Genomic DNA, 23,692 nt, shown 5'->3' with positions numbered 1-23,692 from the left:
GCTCCAAAATAGTCAAATCATACATCGACCCCTTAGAAAATTGCAACGATAACTTACAAAATCACTAGTATATAACGATTAACTTTAATGTTAGCACTTTTCCTACAAACGTACTGTGTTGCCTTCCCTCCCTTGGCTTCATAAATTTGATAACCCCTAATTATTACTACTTTTCAGCTTTTTACATACCTCGGAAACTTTTTCTACTTAGGTACATAGGTATTACGCACAGGTGGGGACTAGAGTCTTTGTCAGTATGGCAATTCCTTTAATCGGTACCTACTACCTAGTTTTTAAATTTATAGCAGGCCACTAAATAAATACGACAAAAAGAAGCAGAAAATGCCTTGAACTTGACATGACTAGGGGAAAGGACCCAGTAGTTGAGCATGTTCCAATTGTTGTGAGGGTTGTTGATACCTTTTGTTCCAAAAATTGAACAAATAAAACCTATTGTTTGAAACAAAAAATATCAATTTTTGTTAGGAAATGTACCAACAATTGTTAGGAAATGTACCAATAGTTGTTAAGAAATGTACTAATATTGTAAAAAGTAACCAATTAGGTGATGCCACATCGGCTGCACAACTATTGGGGTCTCTTTTGCACGCCTATTGGTCTCACTTTTTTTTGGGGCTGTTTTGGACACCTTGGCAAAAAGCATGCTGATGTGGCATCATATTTGATGATGTGGCCCTGAAACCTTAGTTATAAGCAGGGGACTTGCCAAGTAAGCTGCTGTAAAAAAATCGGAGTGATTCGAAATTTTCAAGTAGGATTTTGAGAAGCGCGAAGTTAGGGTGCACGACTACTAGGTCCTTTCCCCTAGTGGACAAAATAATTTAATAAAAGTGGGTCTGATTGCCGTGACTTGAAATTTACAACTTAGAAGTACACAACATTGGGTTGGAAACAGCTGTGAAGTGGGGAATCTCTTGTATACATTTACATCTTCACTTGGCCTTATCCAAACAGGATTGCCCAGAACTGGAATGTGTGATAGGAGATCGAGTTCCAGCTCATACCTAGTTGTTTGGAATTGGGTTCAATCCCCTCTGCTATTCTTTTCAGTTGCAACTCTTAAAGATGGAAGAATTCCAGATGAAAGAATACACGCCTCCCACAACCAAAATTCCATTCCGAAGCGATAAGAAATATCATGTGTTTCTTAGTTTCAGGGGAAAAGATGTGAGGAATACTCTGGTTGATCGTCTCTTTGAAGCTCTCACTGCTGCAGGACTGCATGTCTTTTTAGACAGCGATAAATTGGAAAAGGGAGAAATAATTGGGTTGAGCTTGGAAAGAGCAATCGAGAGCAGTGCCATTCGCATTCCTATATTTTCCAGAGGCTATGCAGAGTCCTCATGGTGTCTGAAGGAGGCTGCGACAATGGTGAACACCCAGGGCCTGATCATTCCTCTCTTTTATGACGTGAATCCAACTCAAGTTAGACATCCTCAAGGGAACTCCAGTCCGTATGATAAGTCATTTCAAAAACATTATAGCCATTCAGATCGATGCCAAAGAGAAGATATTGAGTGGTGGAAGTATGGGCTTCAACAAATCTGCCCATGTCTAAAACTGTATGGGCATTCCGTTCGACACCCAAGAAAAGAGATTGACGGATGGAAGAATGCCCTCAAAGAGATTTGTTCGCGTTCAGGATGGTCCATGGATATAACTGGAGGGTAAGTAACGAAACTCTCTCTCAGCTTACTTTTCTTTACTTCAATTCAATCTGGCCATTTTTTAATGATAGGTTTTATGTATTAGATTTTTCTAAATGATTATGGTGATGAGCTGTAAATTCTTGCACCTTTGTTATGTCCGTGTGTAGAGTCATTTGTGATGTCTGGTACTTTTTGAACAACCATGGAGGGGAAATGTTATGTGGGAAGAGTGGTATGAGATAATGAGAGACAAGTTGAAAACTATGAAAATTAATGTGGAGGATTGGATGTAGTTGGGTAGTGCAGTGTGGTTAATGTGGCTGTAGATGTAAAATTCATGGAAATTAGTTGTGTGGGGATTGGCTGTTGTTGGTTGGAAGGGTGTGTAAAACTGTAAGGTTGAAGAATCTAAGAAAAGAGAGGGAGTTGCTGATAGATAAAAGGGAGATATGATGTTGGGTGATGTACATTATGCCACCGTTTCCCCTGAGTGGTGTCCCCACTCCCCCTCAATGAGGTAAGCATAAGACCACTTATGTGTAGAACTCCCTCAGGTTTCTCAAGCGGGTAATACATGTGTAGTCAAGTTAAATTGCACGGTACTGTTGTGTTGTTGTTCATTTTTGTAATTCTGTGGTGTGGCATTGTATACCCTGGTTATCATGCTATTTCCCTAGACTATTATAGCCCTATAGTTGGATGGTGAAAAGTTGTTCCATTTGTAGGTTAATCAGATTGTTCCATCCTTTATACTAAATATTATTATTTGAACCATGAGGCTTTTGTTCCTCATGTTCTACTCTAGCTGCTAGTTGTGGGTTTAACTCTATGAATTTGGGGTTAGGGGGAATTATTGTTTTTCTCTTCCAGAAAGTCCAAATAGGCTGTATGACTACAGTGTTTATAAGTTGGTTGTATACCATATTGTTGTCTGTGCTTGTATGGAAGATTGCTAGTGAGCAAAAAGAAGAAGAGTATTCTGTTATTGAATAATGATAGACTGCAGTAACGAGTACAAATGGAAATGTTGTAAGTGAGTTGTAAGTGAGAATTACAGATTATTAAGAAAGAATGTTGTATTGTTAATTGTTTTTCAAGTGTGTATGTGTCGACTTAATATATAAACAATTTCTGTGTAATGTATCTTACCCCATGTCTTCATGCGGCTGTTTATGAGCATTTTCTGCTTAAATTTAAGCAGCTGGAGTGTTCCCATGTAAAATTCTAATTAAGGGAAAAGCATAAATTGCAATCTTTTCCTATTTTAGTGGAGCAGCAAATGCTTAAAAAATGAAAATACAAAATGATTTAAGAAGATTGCATTAAAATAAGCAGCCATTTGACTATCCATGGGGCCACCTGCTCCACAAATTGCTTCTTAAAAAGTTGAGCAGTTGCTGCTAGCCAAAATAAGCTAAGCAGCAGCATGGGGACATGCTCTTACCTATACCAAATGTTTAGTTCTTTGCACATAAAGGAGTGTTAATGAACACGTGTAATACAAATATATGAAAGAAAAGAGATAAAGCAAATACAATGTTGGTAGGTAGTCATTGAACATGTAAGAAGATTTTTCTTTATGAATTGTATTGGAAAGAGCTATAAAGTGGGGAATCTCTTGTATGCACATACAATTGACTAGCTTTATACAAAGAGAACATGACAAAAGCTTGACACGATTAGGTAAAGGAAAAATGAACACCCATGTCTTTTTAGACACCCACAAATTGGAAAAGGGAGATCTGATTTGGTCAAAGCTTCGAGAAAGAAATGGAGAGAAATGTCATACACATTCCCAAATTTTCTAGAGGCTATGCAAACTTTGTATGGTGTCTCAAGGACAACGAAAACTTTAGGAAACCATTTTGAAAAAGGTATAAAAATTTGTTAATTTTTTTTTATATTTGTAGAAATAATATTTATTTTATTGGTGATTTTTATTTTTGTAGAAAAATAAAATGAATTTAGTTGGTGAATGTTTTGAAATTGGTAAAAATCAGTAGAAAATGTTGGTGATATTTATCTTCTATTCAAATAAATGTAATATTTTTTTCTGGCAAATCATGCATGTCTTAAAATTAAAAGAATTGTTTTCATAGGCCAATTAGACTTTACATAAATCAATAAAATAATCTGTGGCAAATTATATAAATATGCAAAACTATAAATTTAAACTTGGTGAATTATTTTTTGGTATAAAACAAATAAAATAATTTTACTAGCAAATTAATAATCCATGTGACATAAGACCTAAAAATATTCTTTTAGATGATAACTACTGACTATATTACTCAAATGTCAAAATGATAATTGAAATGAGTAGTATTTCATTACATTTAGTCCAATTTTATTGAATACTAAGTAGTCTTGGTGTTGGTGTAAATAATTATTCATCATGAATATTATTACACTTTACTTAAGTTTACTTAGGTACATGCATTTAATAGTAGTTTGGGTATGAGACACTTGGGTGTTTGTGTCACATTGGGATAGTGTGTGTAGGAGAATTTTCACCTTTTATGGTGTTGATCTTATTTTGTTGTTACATTCCACCTCATGTGAAATATTATATTGTTTCTCCTATCTACCAACACCTATTTCCTACCTACCCGTGTTTCTTATTGAGCCACATGTCATGTTTGTGTGCTCACATATCCCTAGCCTTGCCTATATAAGCAAGCTCATCTACATTGTTTGTACGGACAGACATACGGGCAATCATTGAACATCTTGTAATGATCCAGTTGATCATATTTTGCATCTTGATAAAATACAGTTTATTCCTATCATATGTTTTGTCTCTCTTATTTGTGTTTTCTATTGCCTCTAGATCTTGGCAAATTCCCACATGGTGTCAGAGCTGGTCCATGTCTCACATAGTATCAGAGCCATTAGAGTGTCATTGGTTTGTCAATTGAGAAAAATTTGATGCTATCTAGGGTTGTATATTTTGGAGCTTTCTATTGTAGGTTAGTATTGAAGCTTGATGTGTCAAATCTGAGGTCACCAGTGGATTGAGGAGGTCCAAGAAAGTCATATTTGTCTTTTATTTCATCCAAATTGGACTTCGGAGGCCAAATCTAGAGGCATTTGAAGTTTGAAGCTGCGACGGAAATTTTCTAGAAATTATAATTTTGCAAGCAATTTTCAAATAGCGATATCTCACTCATCCGGACTCCTTTTTTCGAGCAATTTTTTTTGTTTTGGGGTATAATTTCATGATCTATACAGTGGTATAGGAGTTTTTTGTTTTTAGGATATAGGTTTTTCAAAAATCATGAAATCCCAATTTTTACAACTTTTGAGGCTTCGTTTGGGCTCATATTGACTCCTTTTTAGGTGTCATTTTTTTTTTTTAAGTGCATAATTTTTCATCTACTTTCATAATCAGCCATTAGTTTGCAGTGATTTTCAGTAGAAATTGTACTTTCAGTATTTGGTCATTTTTGGCCTATTTGGTACTTGTATTTTGCTTGGATCTCAGTTTAGATCATTAGCAGTATTTGTTGAAGTCTCTTATATCATTTTGAGAAGTTGTAATCATTGAAATTAGAAGTCCATTTTGCCATTATTTGCAAGTGCCAACATGATCTTTTATGGGGGGTTAGTTGTTCATTTATATCTCTTGGTGAAATTCCATTTGGAGGCATCTTCATCTGCAATATTCTACAAGGCTTCTTTGTTGGTGGCATCATTTTCATATTTCCACATTTGAATATTTTATCATGATGTATGCTCTTGCTTGAGCAATGTTGTACTCGCACTATCATAAAGTGTCACACCTCTTTGTATCTTATCTTTGATGACTATTTGATGTGATCCTTTTGTACACGTAGATTAGGAATATCTCGTGAGACTTGGTGCATGGCTCCAATTGAGACTTAGATTGTACACATTTATGCATGGCTCCCATGAGACTTGGATTGTACCAGTATTTCTACCATTTACAAGTATCTAGATGATGCTCAAAGTAGGTTGTCTCCATGCCTAATCTTCATTTTTGTTGCAGCGAGTGATTCATCATCATCAACTTGGTACCTGGTTTTGTCACACTTTGACATTATTGATGCAGCATTGGCTCTCTTTCTTCCTTATGGGGAGGTATTTTGGTCAACATCATTGGACCATCCTTGCAGGAGATTCGACATTGAGAGAGGGTTTCATGGTCTCTTCTTCATCATTGAGAGCATTGTGTGCTTTCTTCATCTCTTTTGGTGGAGAGTTTTTTCCCATTGGGTTTTTCTCTCTTTCTCTGTTTATGGGAGATTACATTTGCATTTGTACATGGGTATCTAACATGGCCTCATAGTCAGGACCCATCTTGCATTGCTTAGTTGCATTGTAGACTTTAGTGCATTCCCCTAAGTTGCACTTAAGGGGGATGCTGGTGTAAATAATTATTTATCATGGATATTATTACACTTTACTTAAGTTTACTTAGATACATGCATTTAATAGTAGTTTGGGTATGAGACACTTGGGTGTTTGTGCCACATTGGGATAGTGTGTGTAGAAGAATTTCCACCTTTTATGGTGTTGATCTTATCTTGTTGTTACATTCCACCTCATGTGGAATATTATATTGTTTCTCCTACCTACCCACGCCTATTTCTTACCTATCCTTGTTTCTTATTGAGCCACATGTCATGTTTGTGTGCTCCCATATCCCTAGCCTTGCCTATATAAGAAGGCTCATCTACATTGTTTTTACGGACAGACGTACGTGCAATCATCGAACATCTTGTAATGATCCAGTTGATCATATTTTGCATCTTGATAGAATACAGTTTATTCCTATCATATATTTTGTCTCTCTTATTTGTTTTTTCCATTGCCTCTAGATCTTGGCAAATTCTCACACTTGGGATATTACGTAGAGCAAAGTGAATAGATTCAAACTTTCAAAATTTACGAAATGTTAAAAAAAAGACCAAAACCCGATGAGCATTAGCAAACAAAGAGAGTGACCAAAAGCCACTAAGCAAAGAACATTGAGAATGTTAAGACATCTCAAAGATGTCCTTCTAGAAAAAATAACTCCTAGGTATTTGGATACATCCTTCAAATGTGATTACTTGGGTGATAAAGTCGTCAATCTAGTTGTAACCAATGGTGAGTAGTATAGAAAATGCTTCTTCAGGAACACACAAGCCCTCTTGGCTTTATCTCAGTGAGATGCTAGTGTCTTGTTACAGAAGACTTTGATAAGTGCATACCAACAAACATGTTCCAGAGTCTCCCAACTCGATGTCTTGAGCCATGGGAATTTTATAACTCGGTAGAGCAACTGCCAATATTTTGCCTAGAATACCAAGGAAAATTTCACTAATCATCTTGTTTCATAGTTCAAAAACAATAAGTCCTCTCTTTCCTTTGTTTAGAAAAGAAGCAAAAAAGCAAGTTGAAATGTTCATATTGACTCTGTATCGAGTCTCAAACACCATAAATTCATTGTCAAGAATCCATCTCATTTCTATATCCACCAAATCTATGTCAACTTTGAAAACACGTTGTACAAATGTTTGACGGTAATGGGGCCAAGGAATGTCATTTATCTAACATCACATGTTAAGCATATAGATGTGTCAACAAACACATAGAGCTCCCTAGCCATGACTAAATCGAAAAACATTTTTTTTATTTTATTTTTCTTTTCTCCCTCTTCCTCTACCTATCTCTCTCCCTTTATCTTCCCTCTTTATCTTTTCCACTTAATATCTATCTCTAGATATCTATCCCTCTTTCTAACCCTATCTCTCCCTCTCTCTCCCCATATTACTATATCTTTCTATATCTCTCAACAAGTATATCTCTAGTTATCTTCCTTCTCCCTTTGTTTATCCATATCCTTACCTCTCTCTATCTTCATCTCTCTCTCTCTCTCTCTCTCTCTCTCTCTCTCTCTCTCTCTCTCTCTCTCTCTCCATCATTCCCTCTTTCTATATTTCTCTACTTCTCATATATTAATATCTCTCCCCCTTTCTCTCTCTATTTTTATATCTCTCACTCTCTGCATCTCTATATCTATATCCCTTTTACTCACACAGACACACACACTCACTCCCTATTTCTCCCTCCCTCCCTAGCAAGTGAAGTTGGAGGAGAAAGATACCCCACACACCTCATCAATAACTAAGACCTAAATATAGCTAACACATAAACATCTAAATTAGAAAGATAATCAAGTTCCATTACCAATAGGGAGAGAGATATATAGATGAAAATAGAGATAGAGTGGGTAGAGATAGAGAGGGAGAGGAAGAGGAAGAGATAAATATATAGGGAGGGAGATAATGAGAGAGGAAGAGATAGAGATATAGAAAGATAAAGGTAAAGATAAAGATAAGGAGATTGATATAACGGTAAAGAGATATAGAGAGACAAGGAGATAAAATATAGAGAGATAGAAACGTACCTACAAAAGAGATAGAGATAAAAGTATACATATAGATATTAAGTTTTAGGAAGAGGGTGGGAGAAAGGCAATAAGAGAATGATGGATGGAGAAAGGGAGACATATTTAGAGATAGAAAAGTAGAGAGGAAGATAGAGATACAAATAAAGATAGAGGGAGAGGGAGACAAATAGATCATATAGAGATAGAGAGAGGTAAAGGCATCTAGATAAATATATAGATAGATAGGGAGGTAGGGATAGAGAGCAAGACATAGAGAGAGATACAAAGGGGAAGAGATAAAGAGATATAAAAGATGAATATGGATAAATAGAGAGATGTAGATAGTGTGATAGAGTGATAAAAAGAGAAATGGTGATAGAGAAGGAGAGATAGAGAGATATGGAGAAGGATGGAGGGAGAGAGCTAGGGATATATAGAGATAGAGGTGGACAAAGAGACAGATACATAGAGAGGGAGAGAGATGAAGAGGGGAAGAGATAGATTATTCATGTATAGAGGAAGAGATATATTGGTAGATGGAGATATAGAAAGAGAGATGGATAGGGAGAGAGATAGAGATAGGGAGATGGAGGTAGATATAGACATGGATAGAAAGAGTAGGATAGATGGAGGGAGAGATCCATAATGAATAAGAGAGAGATAGTTAGATATAGATTAACATGACGATAGATCTATAGGGAGATAGAGATAAAGGGGGCAAGAGTGGAAGACGAAGGCGGTGAGACAAGTAATGAATAGGTATAGGTAGTGGGAGGGATATAAATAGATAGAAGCAATATTAGTAGAGATATAGAAATAGGGAGTGATAGGGATAGAAAGAGGGAGATCTATGACTTGGGAAAGATCTAGGTAGGATGAGAAAAGTAGTGGGATAGGTAGAGAAGGAAGAAGAGAGGAGAGCTATAGATAGAATTAGAGTAAGGGAACTTAGGGAGAGAGATGGGATTGAAAGGGATATCAAAGGAGAGGGGGAAAGAGCAAGATATAACTAATTAAATAGAGAGAGGGGGAGAGTGGTATAAAGACATTTTCTCTTAGGTCAACTTGGGCATTGGTTTGTGTAGCATCAAAGGCAACAAGACAATTTTTTATGATGATTTATGAAATAATATTAGTCTCGTTAATACATAAAATCTAAATATTTTTTATATACTACTTTTTAAATGTTTCAATTCTTTTGGGAGCAAAAAAATGAAAAAAAATCTTTGTATGTAGAAGTTGTGAGTTTAAAGTTTTAAAAATGAAGGATTAACCTCAAATTATTACAAGTAACTTTTGTTTGTAATCTAATAAATTTACCTTATCCATTTTGTAGGTCTTTAAATCACCTTTGTAATGTATGTAAAAAATCATTTAAATTTTGATAAGAAATGCAAAAGTTATGCCCATTTTACTAAAGTAGGCTTTTTAGGCTAAGAAAAATGAATATTCTTTTTTTTTCATAATGAATATCTGTTTCAAATGGATATCCATTTTTAAAACAGTACATCACAACAATGACGTTAGGAAATATATATTCGTTAGTAATGGATATTTGTTATTAACAAATGTTTGTTTTGGTTTGGTATTTACAAACCAAATTCAAATTTTGTTTGATCCATACAAAAAGTTAAAGTAGAATTTGGCATGTTTGGCAAAGTAAAAAATGCGTTGTTTTGCCCTTTGCAACTTTTTGAACCCCCATGATTTTGCACTCACCCAATTCATGAAAATCAAAGAATTCAATCATTTTCTATACAAGGCCATCGTTGACCAATGTATGGTTGAGTTTGGTTTTCCTAACCCAACCCTTGAGTGGGAAAAAAAGCTTAAAGATGAAATAAAGAAAAGGGTTAAGGAAAAATGTACCATTATAACTCTAGAAGAAGGTAGACAACTAGTTAGGGCAGTGGTATTCTTTTGTTGGAGGGATGGGCTATCTCATCTGCTATGGTCTCTAATCATTTTAGAATAATAGAATATATTGAGATTCCAAAGGATATAGATCCTGAAATTGCAAAGGAATTATATTTTGGATTTGGATTTGATGATAAGCATGATATGCTCACCTTTTGGTCTCTCTATCCTACAACTCAAAAGCCATCTATGATTGAGGAGGGTCAAAAAATTATTTAGGCATATAATTGTTAGAAGGGCTATAGATAAAATAGTCATGTAGGATGCATGATTAACTTCAAATAGTGGTTAGTTTAGTGAGAGGTTAGCTAAAATTGCAGAGGAAGATAAGGCAAAATTGTCGAATGAGAGTTTGAGATTGAAAGAACGGCTAACCACCAGGATTGCATTATTGCCCCCTCATGAGCCAACAACGTCATTTGAGGAATTGTTGAAAGGTAAGACGAGAATTAGCAATTGAAAGGGTTTTAGCTTCAATATTGGAAAAGGGACTACATAACAAGGAGAAAGAAAAGGAAGAATTATAGAAGAAAAGTGTAGATGTTGTTGCTAAGAATAAATTGGTTTCTAATTTATTCAGTTCATTACTTGAAACTAAGTGGAGTCACTCTTAGTATTTGTTGAAGATGCTTGGCAAGGCTACATTTCTACATGGGAAGCCTTGAACAACCACATTAAGTATATGGTTTATATGTTTTGTGTTAAGAAGCATCTAATAAGAAGAATTGAGGCTCGACATGTTTTGACATGCCAAATGCAAATGGGGAATGTTGCACTTCAAATTGTTTATGATTTGCACAAATCTAAACCATTTTTCTTGTTTAATAGAATCACACAAATTGTATTTAAGGATGTTGAATAAATAATTGATATCTTTTGAAGGGAATGTTTTTCCTTATGCGTCCCTTGTATGATGAGAGTAGAAATCTTAAGGAATTACAAAAATGAAGGCAAAATGTTCAAAACATATTAGGTCCCATTTTTAGTGGCATCAATGTTGAAAAGGAAAAGGGCACTGAGAAACTGAGTATCTCCAGAATCCTTCACAATTTGAATCCGGTATAATTCAAATGATAACAACTACTCAAGACATTTTGGAGGGTAAATACAATAAACATGTAGCTTTGGTTAATAGGGTGAGGGAAAATGGTATTTTTAATATGTGAACTGGAAATTGGTAAACAGAGGAGTTGCATGTCAACTCAACCATTGTGACATGTATTTCCTTTTTTTAATTAATTTTGATTGATGTCATAAATTATGGAGCAAAGAAAAAATAAATGCAATTTTAAGCCATATTTATAGTTATCTTTAGGTGGGACCTTGCCAAATCAAAAGATCATGACTACCTGCGATTATGAAATGAAACTGAAATATGCTTGATTTGCATTTCAAACGGTCATCAAATTTCAATATCTTGGTCATTTTAGCACTTCATTGTTACATGCCATATTTCACTATGGTTCTTTCCATTGCTTTTCAACCAATTTTTAGTTCGAAGTAGGCCTAGAATTTGATGGTCACCCCTACTTGTCATATGGATATTCGATGACAATTTAGTCATTTCAATGCCTTTCATTTGACGTTTTAAGAAAAAGATTAACTATCAAAAAATATAAATGCAAAAGATTGAAATACATTTTCTTGAAAAGAAATGAAAATCATTGTCCTCTCTTTATTCATTTCACACACACACACACACACACATATATATATAATTTAAAAACAATGATAAATTAGTAATATATGCAAAAATCTTAAATTTACTAAGTTTCTAAATTTATGAAGATAAAAATTATATTCTATTAATTCAATTATAACAAGTTTCTAAGTTCATTTGAAACAATACAAATATCCTAAAAAATTATATTAAAATATTATAAAATTAGAAACAACTATATCTTTCCATTTCAAAATATTCTAAATAAATTTATATTTTTTTAATAAACATTTTAAACTAATATATATGAATATTATAAATTATAATATTATACTATTATATATTACTTACTATAATTTTTTATGGTTTATTAAATTTAAGTGTCATATATACGGTTTTAGAAAAAAATAACATGTCAATGCATACGGTCCCATAATTTTTTAAGCTGTCAAATACGGCTGAAAAGTGAAAAAAACAGCCATCTACTTTGTCAAATTTCAGGCCTCGTTCGGAGGATGAAGAATCTACATCAAGCAGTGCAAGAATGTTTTTTCCTATGTCTCAACAAAGATGCCTTTTGGCATATTCAAGTCATTTTGAATGATTTTCAAATGAATAATTGACATGTGTACATGGCTCGATGCTTGGTTCTCCCTTGTATTATAAAATGGATTTCAAGGTCATTGTAAAGGGTTCTGAAATTTTGATTTGGGTAGGTAGAATAGAGAAGTGTCTAGTTTAGAAAAGAAGATAGTTGAAAAGAATGAATTTTAAGTTCATGTAACAAGTATCTTCTAGTTTTGATCAATCAATAGAGAACATTGCATAAATCTTCTCCATATTGTACATCCAAATTTCATATGAATAAATAATATCAAGGATGTTTTGGTTTTGTCTTTACAATGTTTTTTGTGATTGTATGATTTGTGTATGGTTTTCTTTCAAGTAAAGAATTGAATGCTCTATGCAAATTCTAGAGTGAATTTGGGTAATAACTAATAATATGAATCTAAAGTAGGATTTCGTAGTGACATAAGTGGGTGCATTGATGTCTAAAGTCCATTGATAGAATTGTCTTGTTATTTGAAGTAAATTTATGATCTAATCTCTCTTTTTTGGCAACACCCACCTTGACATGCTAACAACTTATTGTTCACCTCATTATATTTTGTTTGCATAAATTTTATATCGTTATTATATACAAGTTGTCTAGCTTCATAACCGTTTATACCAATTTTAGCCTCATACTAAAGCCCACTAAAGAGGGAAGGTCAAACAAGTTCAGAAACAACCTTAACCTTGGGTTTATCCCCTAAACCCTCCCTCAACAAACTTGAGGTCACAAGGGCACCCTTCACACAGGACTACCTACACATCTACTTCCTAATGGGATTGAGGTCACAAGTAGTTCACCGTATAACATTTGTCATCAACATATGTGCAAGATGCCATAATTAAGGTTTTGTTAATGTTTGCCCTCAACTAATAACACTTTTAACAATTGTTAAGAAATCATAACTTAGCAATTCATACTATAACACTTCCATTAATGGTATCGAGGTCTTGAATCAAATGTCGCCCATTTATTTATTATCTTCTCTGAATATCCCTAATGTCTTATAGGTTCATCTCATTGAAATAGGGGCTAGGCTTATGGCTCAATAAGTAATTTGAAAATTAGTTGTATTTTACTTTGGTTTAAATTTTTATTCTGGGACTATATTTTCATACATAATTTAAATTTATACTCATGTGAATGAATCTACAAAGTTGAACTATTGAAAATTGTTTGCTTTGATCTTTTGATATCTAAATTTAAGTAATGACTAGTGGTGTTCTAAACACCATTGAGAAATTTGTTGACTTGGGAGGATCATTTTGTTCGTAATTAGAGCCTTAGTTGGATTAATTGAGTAACATTGGAACAACGATTTGAGCACAACAATAACAATTGCAATAGATATACGGCGATGTTTGTTGTTATAATGTTGCTATGTTGTTCTCATAAATGATCTTTAATAATTTTTAGGTTGTACTTGAGGATCTTAAATAAATAAATATTTTTCAATATAATAATACAACACATATTGGCACAACCATGTACAAGTACACTCGCAATAGGTGGTAAAAAGGTTGGCTGAAAAAGATTGGCAAAGATGTTGATAAGGGCCAAATGTCAATTTAAAGTTTCAAAAGTTCAAGGATCAAATGTACACCATGAAAATAACTTGGTTGAAGTCCACACATATCTTAACCAAAGTGATAAGTGAGACTTAAAGTTGACAGATCCTTAGAAATGAGTAATAATGTCATCTAAATACAATATTATTATGAACCAAATTTGTATAACTATATTATTTATAGAGGTATATATTAAGAATACTTTAAAAATATATAAATATATCATTTTTACCATGACAATTCTATGCCTGCTTTAATAAAATATATTAAGGCTCATACACACACATACATAAATACATATATAATTATTTCTAAAAGTACTTAATAACTTAAATACAATAATGTTAGTGATGGTTTACATAGAAAATTAAAATACAAGAATTCTTTAAACAATTTAAAGTAAAATTGAATAATTGTTAAATAAATAAAATATTTTAAATTAAATAAAAATCATATATAATAAAATAAAACAATTTATAAGACATAATTTTTTAATTTAAAAATTAATTCTAATATAAAAAAATCTTTAATAAATAATATTTTATAATTTAAAAGACATAATTTTGTAATTTAAAAAATAATTCTAATATAAAAAATCTTTAATAAATAATATAAATAAATTAAAATAATTGTAAAATTTCCACTGGACAATTGCCCAGGTTAAAAATCCAACTCATCTAAGGAAAATTTATTTAAAAATACTTAATAAATGATTCAAAAGTATATTTCATTTATCGATTTTAATATATAGATATATATAATTACATACTAATAATAATATTTTATTATTTTCAAACTTTTCTTGGAACCCTTCGTATAACTAGAACGGGGATGATAATTATGCAATTTCTATTGATCTGCACTGATCGTTTGTGAACATTATTTTGCAGCTTCGAAGCTCAGCTAGTGAAGACGGTGGTAAATGACGTGATTAAGACGTTAGGCAGAGTGCCGTTAGAAGTTGCCAAGCACCCTGTTGGACTGGAAAGTGTGACTGAGGAATAGAAACTCAACCTCAATTCAGAGGGAGGTGTAGAAAAATCTGGAATATTGGGTATTGGTGGTATTGGAAAAACCACACTTGCCAAGGCCCTGTTCAACCAAGTTTATGCTCATTTTGAAGCTGCTTCATTTGTATTTAATGTCCGGGCCACTGCTGCAGACTCCATAGGCCTAACAAAATTGCAGAGAAAAATCCTTAAAGATTTATGCTTGTATAGTGGAAAAGTGTCCAGTGTTGATGAGGGTATATCTTTGTTCAGAGATCGCTTGGGACGAAAAAGTGTGCTTCTCATTTTAGATGATGTGGATGCTATTGAGCAATCAAATGCTTTGGTTGGGGATTGGCTGGCTCCTGGTAGTAGAGTTATTATTACTTCTAGAAATAAGCACATTCTCAGTGTTGCGGGGGTCCCATCTGAATGCATCCATGAAATGAGTGGATTGCACATAAACGAAGCTCTCCAATTATTTAGTTGGCATGCTTTTCTCAGAGCATCTCCAAATACCACTCATGAGGATATGTCCAAAAGAATAGTGGAAGCTTGTAAGGGGCATCCTCTTTCACTAGAAGTAATTGGAGCCTTTTTGTATGATAAGCAGAATGACCGAGGTTGCTGGTTGGAAGCCTTTCACAACATTACTCTCCACCCAGACATTCATGAAAGACTCAAAATCAGTTACAGTGCTCTTCGTAAAGAGGAAAAAGAAATATTTCTCGACATCGCTTGCTTCTTCATTGGAGAACGCAAAACACATCCCATTGTTTTCTGGAAATCTTTGTACAAGATGGTATTCACAGCTATATCTAATCTTTCTCTGAAGATGCTGATAAAGATTGACGACAAAGGTGTATTTGATATGCATGACCATTTGCGGGATATGGGGCGAACCATTGCTGAAAATGAGGGTACTCGGCTATGGGATGCAGTTCATTTAAGCAGGGGAGTATCCAATAACATCAATTTCTCTCGCCTTCGACTGAATGGAGGTAATTCGCAAAGGCTTGAAACGTTGTTCAGACCTGGTCTTCAATTTCTTCACTTGAAGAATCTGCTCATTGATGGCATCACAGAAGACACGCCAACCATGTTTCCTTCAAGCTTGATATGGTTAAGGTTGGAAAAGTGTAGGTTTGCAATACATCAGCCATTTCGCTTCAGTCATGTGGGGAACATTTTGCAATTGCGGCTAATGCAAGTACACCTTGATATTTCCAACTTCTTCCAACATTCACTTTCTGACATTCTTGGCAAACTGTCACAGCTGCAGCATTTAGATTTGAGTAGAAGTACAAATTTAACCAAGCTCTCTGCTACTATTGGCAACTTATCACAGCTGCATCATTTAAATTTGAGATTGTGTACAAAATTAAATAACCTCTCTGAGGCCATTGGCAAACTATCGCAGCTGCAGCATTTAGATTTGAGTGGGTGTGCATATTTAAATAATCTCCCTGATACCATTGGTAATTTATCACAACTGCAGCATTTAGACTTGAGTGGGTGTGATTATTTAAACCCCCCTGATACCATTGGCGATCTATCAGATTTGCATCATTTATATTTGAGTGGATGTGAATATTTAAAGAACCTTCCTAATACCTTTGGCAACCTATCACAACTGCAGCATTTAGATTTGAGTGGGTGTGTATATTTAAATAACCTTCCTGATACCATTGGCAACCTATCACAGCTGCAACATTTAGACTTGAGTGGTTGTGAATATTTAAATAGCCTCCCTGATACCATTGGCAACCTATCACAGCTGCAGCATTTAGACTTGATTAGTTGTACAAAATTAAATAGCCTTCCTCATACCATTGGCAATCTATTGGAGCTCCAACATTTGGACTTGAGTAGATGTACAAATTTAAGTAACCTCCCTCATACCATTGGAAATGTATCACAATTGCAGCATTTAAACTTAAGTAGGTGTACAAAATTGAATCACCTCCCCGATATTATTGGCAATCTATCACAATTGCAACATTTAGACTTGAATATGTGTAGGAAATTAAATAACATGCCTGATACCATTGGCAACCTATCACAGCTGCATCATTTAGACTTGAATGGGTGTGAACATTTGAATAACCTTCCTGATACCATTGGTAACCTATCACAGTTGCCTCATTTAGACTTGACATGGTGTATAAAATTAATTGATCTCCCTGATACTATCGGCGGCCTAACACTGCTACAACATCTAGACTTGAATCAGTGTAGAAATTTAAATAACCTTCCTGATAGCATTGGCAACCTATCACAGCTACGACATTTAGACTTGAGAGGATGTAGGAAGTTAAATAATCTCCCTAATACCATTGGAAATCTATCAAAGCTGCAGCATTTATATTTGATTGGGTGTACAAATTTAAATAACCTCCCTGATGCCATTGGTAATCTACTACAACTGCAATATTTAAATTTGACTTGGTGTACAAATTTAAATAACATCCCCCATACCATTGGTAACCTTTCACAACTGCAACATTTAAACTTAGGTTATTGTGAAAAATTAAATGACCTTCCTGATAGCATTGGCAACTTATCACAGCTGCAACATTTAGACTTGAGTTGGTGTACAAAATTAGCCAACCTTCCTTCCACCATTCACAACCTTCACAGCTGCAATTATTCTTTGGATGGTGTACAAAATAATATAAGAAATGCCCTTGCATCGGGCGTATGAATTCAGTATGGATTGGCGAAAAAGATCTGTAGCTGTGCAGGGCCAACAGTGAACAAGAACGAATGACTTATTCTTCCTGGCACTGGTGGGAAAGAGAGATTGAAGGTGAGCTTGGTGTTACTTTCATTTTTATAGTTGGAGAAATAATTTACGCGTTTTCTTCTTTTTTAAATTTGACGCATTTGTGTTCGGTATGAGTTTTCAGGTTTTGAAGTTGGGAGATTAAACTCCTCCAGTTTTTTTGATGATCAATGGTAAGCTCTCTCTTTCCTTCAATTTATTTGAATGGGCGAGTAAATGTTGCTTGCGCAAACTTAGATTTAAGATATTTTCTTTTACATTCATAATAAGAAAGATTCATGGATTTATTATTTGTGTGATTCTATAATCTTAACATTCAAATATATTATTCTTTCCATATAGAGCTCAATAATATAATAGAATTTTTTATTTTTAGAATTTAAAAAAAAATGTTTTGCTATAGACAAATTGATGGGCTGGCTACCTAAATGCTCGCAAATACTAATTTCTTGTGTAAGGTCGGTCATCCTTTAAACCAATCTACGAGTTTCTCCGTGCAAGAAGCATTCCAATTCAGGGCTTTCATTATGACTTTCTAGCAACTCATTGTTGTCTCACAATGTAATAGAAGATGATCGACCGATTCTTCTACACGCTTACACAGGGGGCATCGGCTGAGGGCTCATAAAACCCAGCATATTTAGCCTATCTCCTGTCAGAATTCTATTCTGGAGGGTTGTCCACACAAAGAATCTTGCCTTAGGTAGTCAGTTCTTGTTCCAACACAGTTTGATTGGCCAGTCTGTCAAAGCAATCGCCTTCTCTTTTATCTTGTAACCCAACTTGACATTACAATTTCTAGTCTTTGAGCCATACCACCTCACAACATCCTCCGCTTCACCTATAATAATTCTCCTTCCCCATTTCTAGTATGAATTCAATTACATGCTCCAAATTAACTCGGAACCTAGTGCCATATTGATTATCGACCATTGTCTCAAGCCTACTCCCTCAACCTCTTTTGGGCGACAAATTTTGTCCCATGCAATGAGGGGGATTTTATTCTGCTCAGAGCTCCCATTCCATAATAATTTCCTCATCTTCTACTCAATCTGCCCACAATTTTTTTTGTGGTAATTCATGCATGACAATTACAAAATTGGGATGGCTAAAATCATTGATTTAAGCATCACTATTTTTCCTGCCAAGGTTAACCAATTTGCCTTCTAAGATTCAAATTTGGCACTACAGCTCGGTAAATGTTGACTCACAGTCTTACCTCGTTTGCCCCTACAAAAATAGGAAGGCTAAAAATTTTCCTAGGCAGATTACCTCACTTAAAACTCAAAATCCTTGCTATGTATTGCTATTTTCTAATACATTCGTGTTGAAGAAGAGGATGTTTGATTTATACCACTTTCTCCTTTGATCGGATGCTACACAAAATTGTCTATCTTTTCTAAATCACCTCCCCTTACTTTTGTTAGCCACCCTAAAAAATCATTGTCTCATCTACGAACTACGAGTGTGTTACCGCCTTCACTCCTAGAGCAATCTTAACGCCCTTCCATTCTCTATTTCTTCTCGCCTTGGTGATACTTCTTCCGAGGAAAGGATAAAAGGGATCTCTTTGCCTAATTCCCCTAGAAGATTGGGGAAAAGCCTTGTGGACTCTCGTTTATGATAGCTAAGAATCACAAAATCGGAATATAGCCCTTCATCCAATCAAGCCACTCATTCCAAAACCCAAATTTCTTTAGAACTCTTATGAGGAAATGTCTATCTACTTGGTCACATGTTTTTCTTATTTCTAATTTGGTGATCATCCTCACCACCATTTCCTTCATTATGGTGTGTATTGCCTCGTGCACCATGACAATTCCCTTCGTTCTCGATTTGCTACCACTCTACACTTCTGAAATGATCTCCTGGAGGACCCTCTTCAATCTGTTTTTCATAAGCTTGGTAATTATTTTGTAGACTCTATTACATAGGGAGATTGAGAAAAAATTATCAAAAGGACTCCACCATTTTCTTCTTAGGTATTAGGTCCGAGAATGTGTTATTTTGTTGCTTTCTTTCTCGATTGTTCCTCTGCCAGTGGACTAGATGATTTCCCAAAAGCACTAGAAAAAGCTTGCCGAAAATTTGTCTAGCCTTGAGGCCTTGTCAAGCTTCAAGACCAATTTAGAAGATGGCCACTTTCACCTCCTCCAAGGTAACTAGGCTTTTTAACCTATCATTCTGTATTTGCTTTATCATTGTAGGAATATTACTGAGGATATCGTTCATGCCTGCAAAGGAAATTTGTTCATCGCCTCAAGTCAGAAAAATATGGTCAAAATATCCTCCTATTTTATGATATATATCATTCTACGCATAGAGTGCGAATTGGGGATAAAATTTGTCTTTATGAGAAAGCTATGCTCTTAAGAAAGTAGGAAACTGTATCTCATTCAGTTTACCATATATGTACTGTTTTCTTAGGATTGTCTTTATAAAATGGTGTGCAACTGCTTAGCAATGATTTTTGTAGCATTACGATTCCCAATAATTTCTTATAGTTCATTTCAAGCTTTAATCTGACTATATGTGACCTTCACTCATTTACATTCTAATTTAACACTCATCGTTCACAAATAACATATTCAATCTGCTTTTTCATTTCTATATCTTTGTGATTCTCGAATCTCATTCAAATGTCTTTATAGCATAGATCATTGGGTTTATCTTATATTTCCCAATTTCGTAAGCCTTGAAATGCAGTATCTATTTTTTGTTGATTTCATTTTTATATAATGCTATTCGTTGGGAGACCATATGCAGATGGCTTAACTTCTAATGAATTGGATCTATTTTAAATGAAACAGATTACTGAAATTTCTGCAGATTAACACTTCATCGATGAAAGCTTTGCTTTCCTTGTAATGGGCTGTATATGCACTGCATGCATATATTATTTGGAATGTATAACTATTTAATTGTCACGGGCACTACTTAGGATTTAAATTGTTCTTCTTGTGCTTCATGATTTAAATTAATGTGTTTTGACTTTTGACCTTTTTTTTTGGCTTAAAATGGGTGGATACTCTTGCTGAACGGTGTATATTATGATCCTAGTGTTTGAACAACATCTTTTTTCTGTATGTCATCTTGTAGTGTGTGGCTGCTAGTGCATATGATATAACGGGAAGTGGTTTAATCAAGTCTTGAAGTTGGCCAAATAATTTTATTGCAGATTGGTGTCGAAATTGGTTCTTCATTACGAATAGCTGGGAGACTTGCTTGTCAGGTAAGCTCTAAGGTTTGTTGTTTGCCTCCTTTTTGTCAAATAGCTAGTCTGTCACTCTAATGAGTGTAGTACTTCCAGCTTTGAAGGATAACTCCTTTTAGAAGCTTCCATCTTAAAATTACTTCGTTTAAATTACTTCGTTTCTTTGATCAAATGCAACCATATACTTGGGACTGAATGATTATGTGATGCAATGCTTTGAATATAGAATTGCATGACCTCGTTTTAAGTTTGACATGCTTACTCTGCTCCACAGAAGCAGACACAAGTGGCATCAACCCTATTCTATGGCATCAACCCTGTTCTATGCATGTTCTTCTAGCTCCAATCGGGCCTTCTCTCTCCACGGTTGCTGCATTTATTGGAGACATTGCGAGTCTAACGACAACAAAATGTATTGATTTGTTACATTTCCTTTCGTAAACAATATTTGCTTACATGAATTTTGTTGCTAGAAACTTTAAAGTTTATTACCTATCATTTGGAATTTAGACTAGCTAAATCTTCGACCCGAGAATATCTTATTTTTCCAGCTAAAGATTATAGACTGATAATAAGTGATATGATTTCTGGCTACTAAACTTGTTATCTATTGGAAAGTATCAGTTCTATGGTTTAATGGGTTATCTATCTCTATTTACAGATATTTTGATGGAATGTTTTTTCTTGTTAGTTACCTTTACCCGCTTGTTTTTTCTATTACTTTTGTAGGTAAAAATGAAATTTGATTGGATGAAAATAGCAGGGACTATATAGAAACAGACCATTCCACAAGATTGTCAGCAAAACTTTTTAAAAAATCATGTTTGAGAAACCAGTGAAGCGTCAAAGGACCTCTTTGACCTCTTTGAGAAATTATTTCTCTCGCTGGGAATAATGATAAGTTTGACAAGATCATTTCTAGCTCTTAAATATTCTGCAACTTTGCATCAATTGTCTTTATGAAGCCCGAATTTGCAGGTATGTTTTGGATTGCTCTGTATTTTCAAAAGACGTAAAATACATAGATTCAAAAGTTGACAGGGATTGGTGATATTATTTTCTTTAGGTTGAGATGACTGGATTGCATGCATTGAGAATGATACTGCAAAGAGCTGCTGAGAAGAGTCCCTAGAGTAACAACTGCATGCTATCAAGTATTGTCACGGGGGAGCATGCTTCTGACGTTTTCTCTTTAATACACATTTTAGCACAGGTATTGATGAAGCGATTGTTGGAATGTGAAGTTCAAATTGGATTCTTAGCTAGCAGTGGTTGAGTCAGCATGGCTATCTTAGCTAGCAGTGTTTGGGTCAGCATGGCTATCTTAGCTAGCAGTGGTTGAGTCAGCATGGCTATCTTAGCTAGCAGTGTTTGGGTCATCATGGATTGCCCAATAGTTTTTGCTTCATCATGGATTAACCAGTGGTTGAGTCATCGTGACTATCTTAGCTAGCAGTGTTTGCGTCATCATGGATTGTCGGTTGTTTTAGGCTGTTCGAAGTCATGGTTTGATTGATAGTTTTTGAGATTGTTGTAACTCTGTAATTCCAATTCCTGAGAATCAATACGAAAGAAAAAATTTGCCCGTGATTTTTTACTGGTATATTTTTACCAGGTTTTTCCACGTAAATCTGTGTGTTATGTGCTATTGTTCTTCTTTACAAATTTTCTGCACTTGTTATTTTTCTTACAACGACGCATGTCTTTCAGATTTACAAGATGTTACAATAAAGAAACCTAATTAGACTTATTGTGTTCTCTTTGAACTCATTCTTCCTTCAATTTAAGTTCTTCTAAGTTCTTCTAACGTATGTTAATTATTTCTGCAGAAATTTCGGACAAATGAGCCAGTGAATCCGAAACAAGATGTCCTCAGTTTGCTTTTATAAACAATAATTATGTCTGCCTCGAAGATGCTGAAGATAATTCACAGGTATAGTCAAGTTGGCTCTCATTTCAAATTGATACACAATTCCCTTAGATTTTTTTGATTTTTTTTTTTTTTTTTTTCTTTTTGGTCTTAGGTTGATTTAATGCTAGCTGTTCTATTTTAATTTAACATCGAATAGGATAAGCTATAGAATATCAGTTTATTTCTGGCTGACTCGGCATTCGCATTGTGGTAAAACATCTGTGGAAAGAAATTTCAACATCCAATATAACTATTGCTTTTTCTTTAATCATTTGAATATCAGCGAGCAAGTTCAATTTTAAAAGAGTTAATTCTAAATTATAGAGGCACAAAGAAATTGTATCACAATTTTTAGACTTGTAGTCGTAGACCATGAACAAAAATGTTTTTTCTAATTCCATGCTACGTCTAAAAAAAGTTGTTCTTCCTGTACAGGATATTGACCACGTCAACTTTGGCAACTACTCTGCCTGCTCCAAAACAGCAACTAGGGTTACTTTTTATTATTATGTTAATAAAAAAATGTAGCAAGAAAAGGCTGGAAACATCATATTATTTAAAAAAAATCTTTGTTGTATAAGAAAATCTATTCACTTCTGTTCAGTTATTTTATTTTTCTATGCATTTTGGAGCTTTATTTTTCAACTGATGTCAGAGTAGGTTGCAGAAAATTCTTATTGTGTAGGCAGTAAGATCAGATTAATAGTTATTTTCAAATGGTAAATGGTAGTAGCTTTCCATTCCGACTACTGCTTTTAACAGGAGACCGTCATTAATGGAAGTAGGATATAATAATCTTCATATCAGAATGAAGATCTTATTATCTCAAGATTTGTGGGAATTAATGGAAGAAGGATATAATAATCTTCATATCAGAATGCTTTGAATGCTTTCATAACAAATAAACGAATTAAATTGAAAGAAGATAGAATGAAGGACAATCAAATTCTATTCACTGTCTACTTTA

The 23,692-nt window shown here is 34.4% G+C and overlaps 1 protein-coding gene across 1 annotated transcript; it reads left to right on the top strand.

Moving 5' to 3' along the window:
• Positions 1-925: 925 nt before the first annotated feature.
• Positions 926-23,370, top strand: LOC131045511 (disease resistance protein RUN1). The gene is given in 10 exon segments (XM_059212555.1): positions 926-1,688; positions 14,716-17,623; positions 17,724-17,772; positions 20,410-20,506; positions 20,699-20,831; positions 21,088-21,225; positions 21,543-21,791; positions 21,880-22,026; positions 22,643-22,746; positions 23,161-23,370. Coding segments are annotated over 2 exon segments (3,405 nt in total). The 5' UTR covers positions 926-1,086; the 3' UTR covers positions 17,519-17,623; positions 17,724-17,772; positions 20,410-20,506; positions 20,699-20,831; positions 21,088-21,225; positions 21,543-21,791; positions 21,880-22,026; positions 22,643-22,746; positions 23,161-23,370.
• The last annotated feature ends 322 nt before the right edge of the window (positions 23,371-23,692 follow it).

Source organism: Cryptomeria japonica, chromosome 10 (genome assembly GCF_030272615.1).
Source record: "Cryptomeria japonica chromosome 10, Sugi_1.0, whole genome shotgun sequence".
Lineage (NCBI taxonomy): Eukaryota > Viridiplantae > Streptophyta > Pinopsida > Cupressales > Cupressaceae > Cryptomeria > Cryptomeria japonica.
This window is presented reverse-complemented; position numbering and strand designations above follow the sequence as displayed.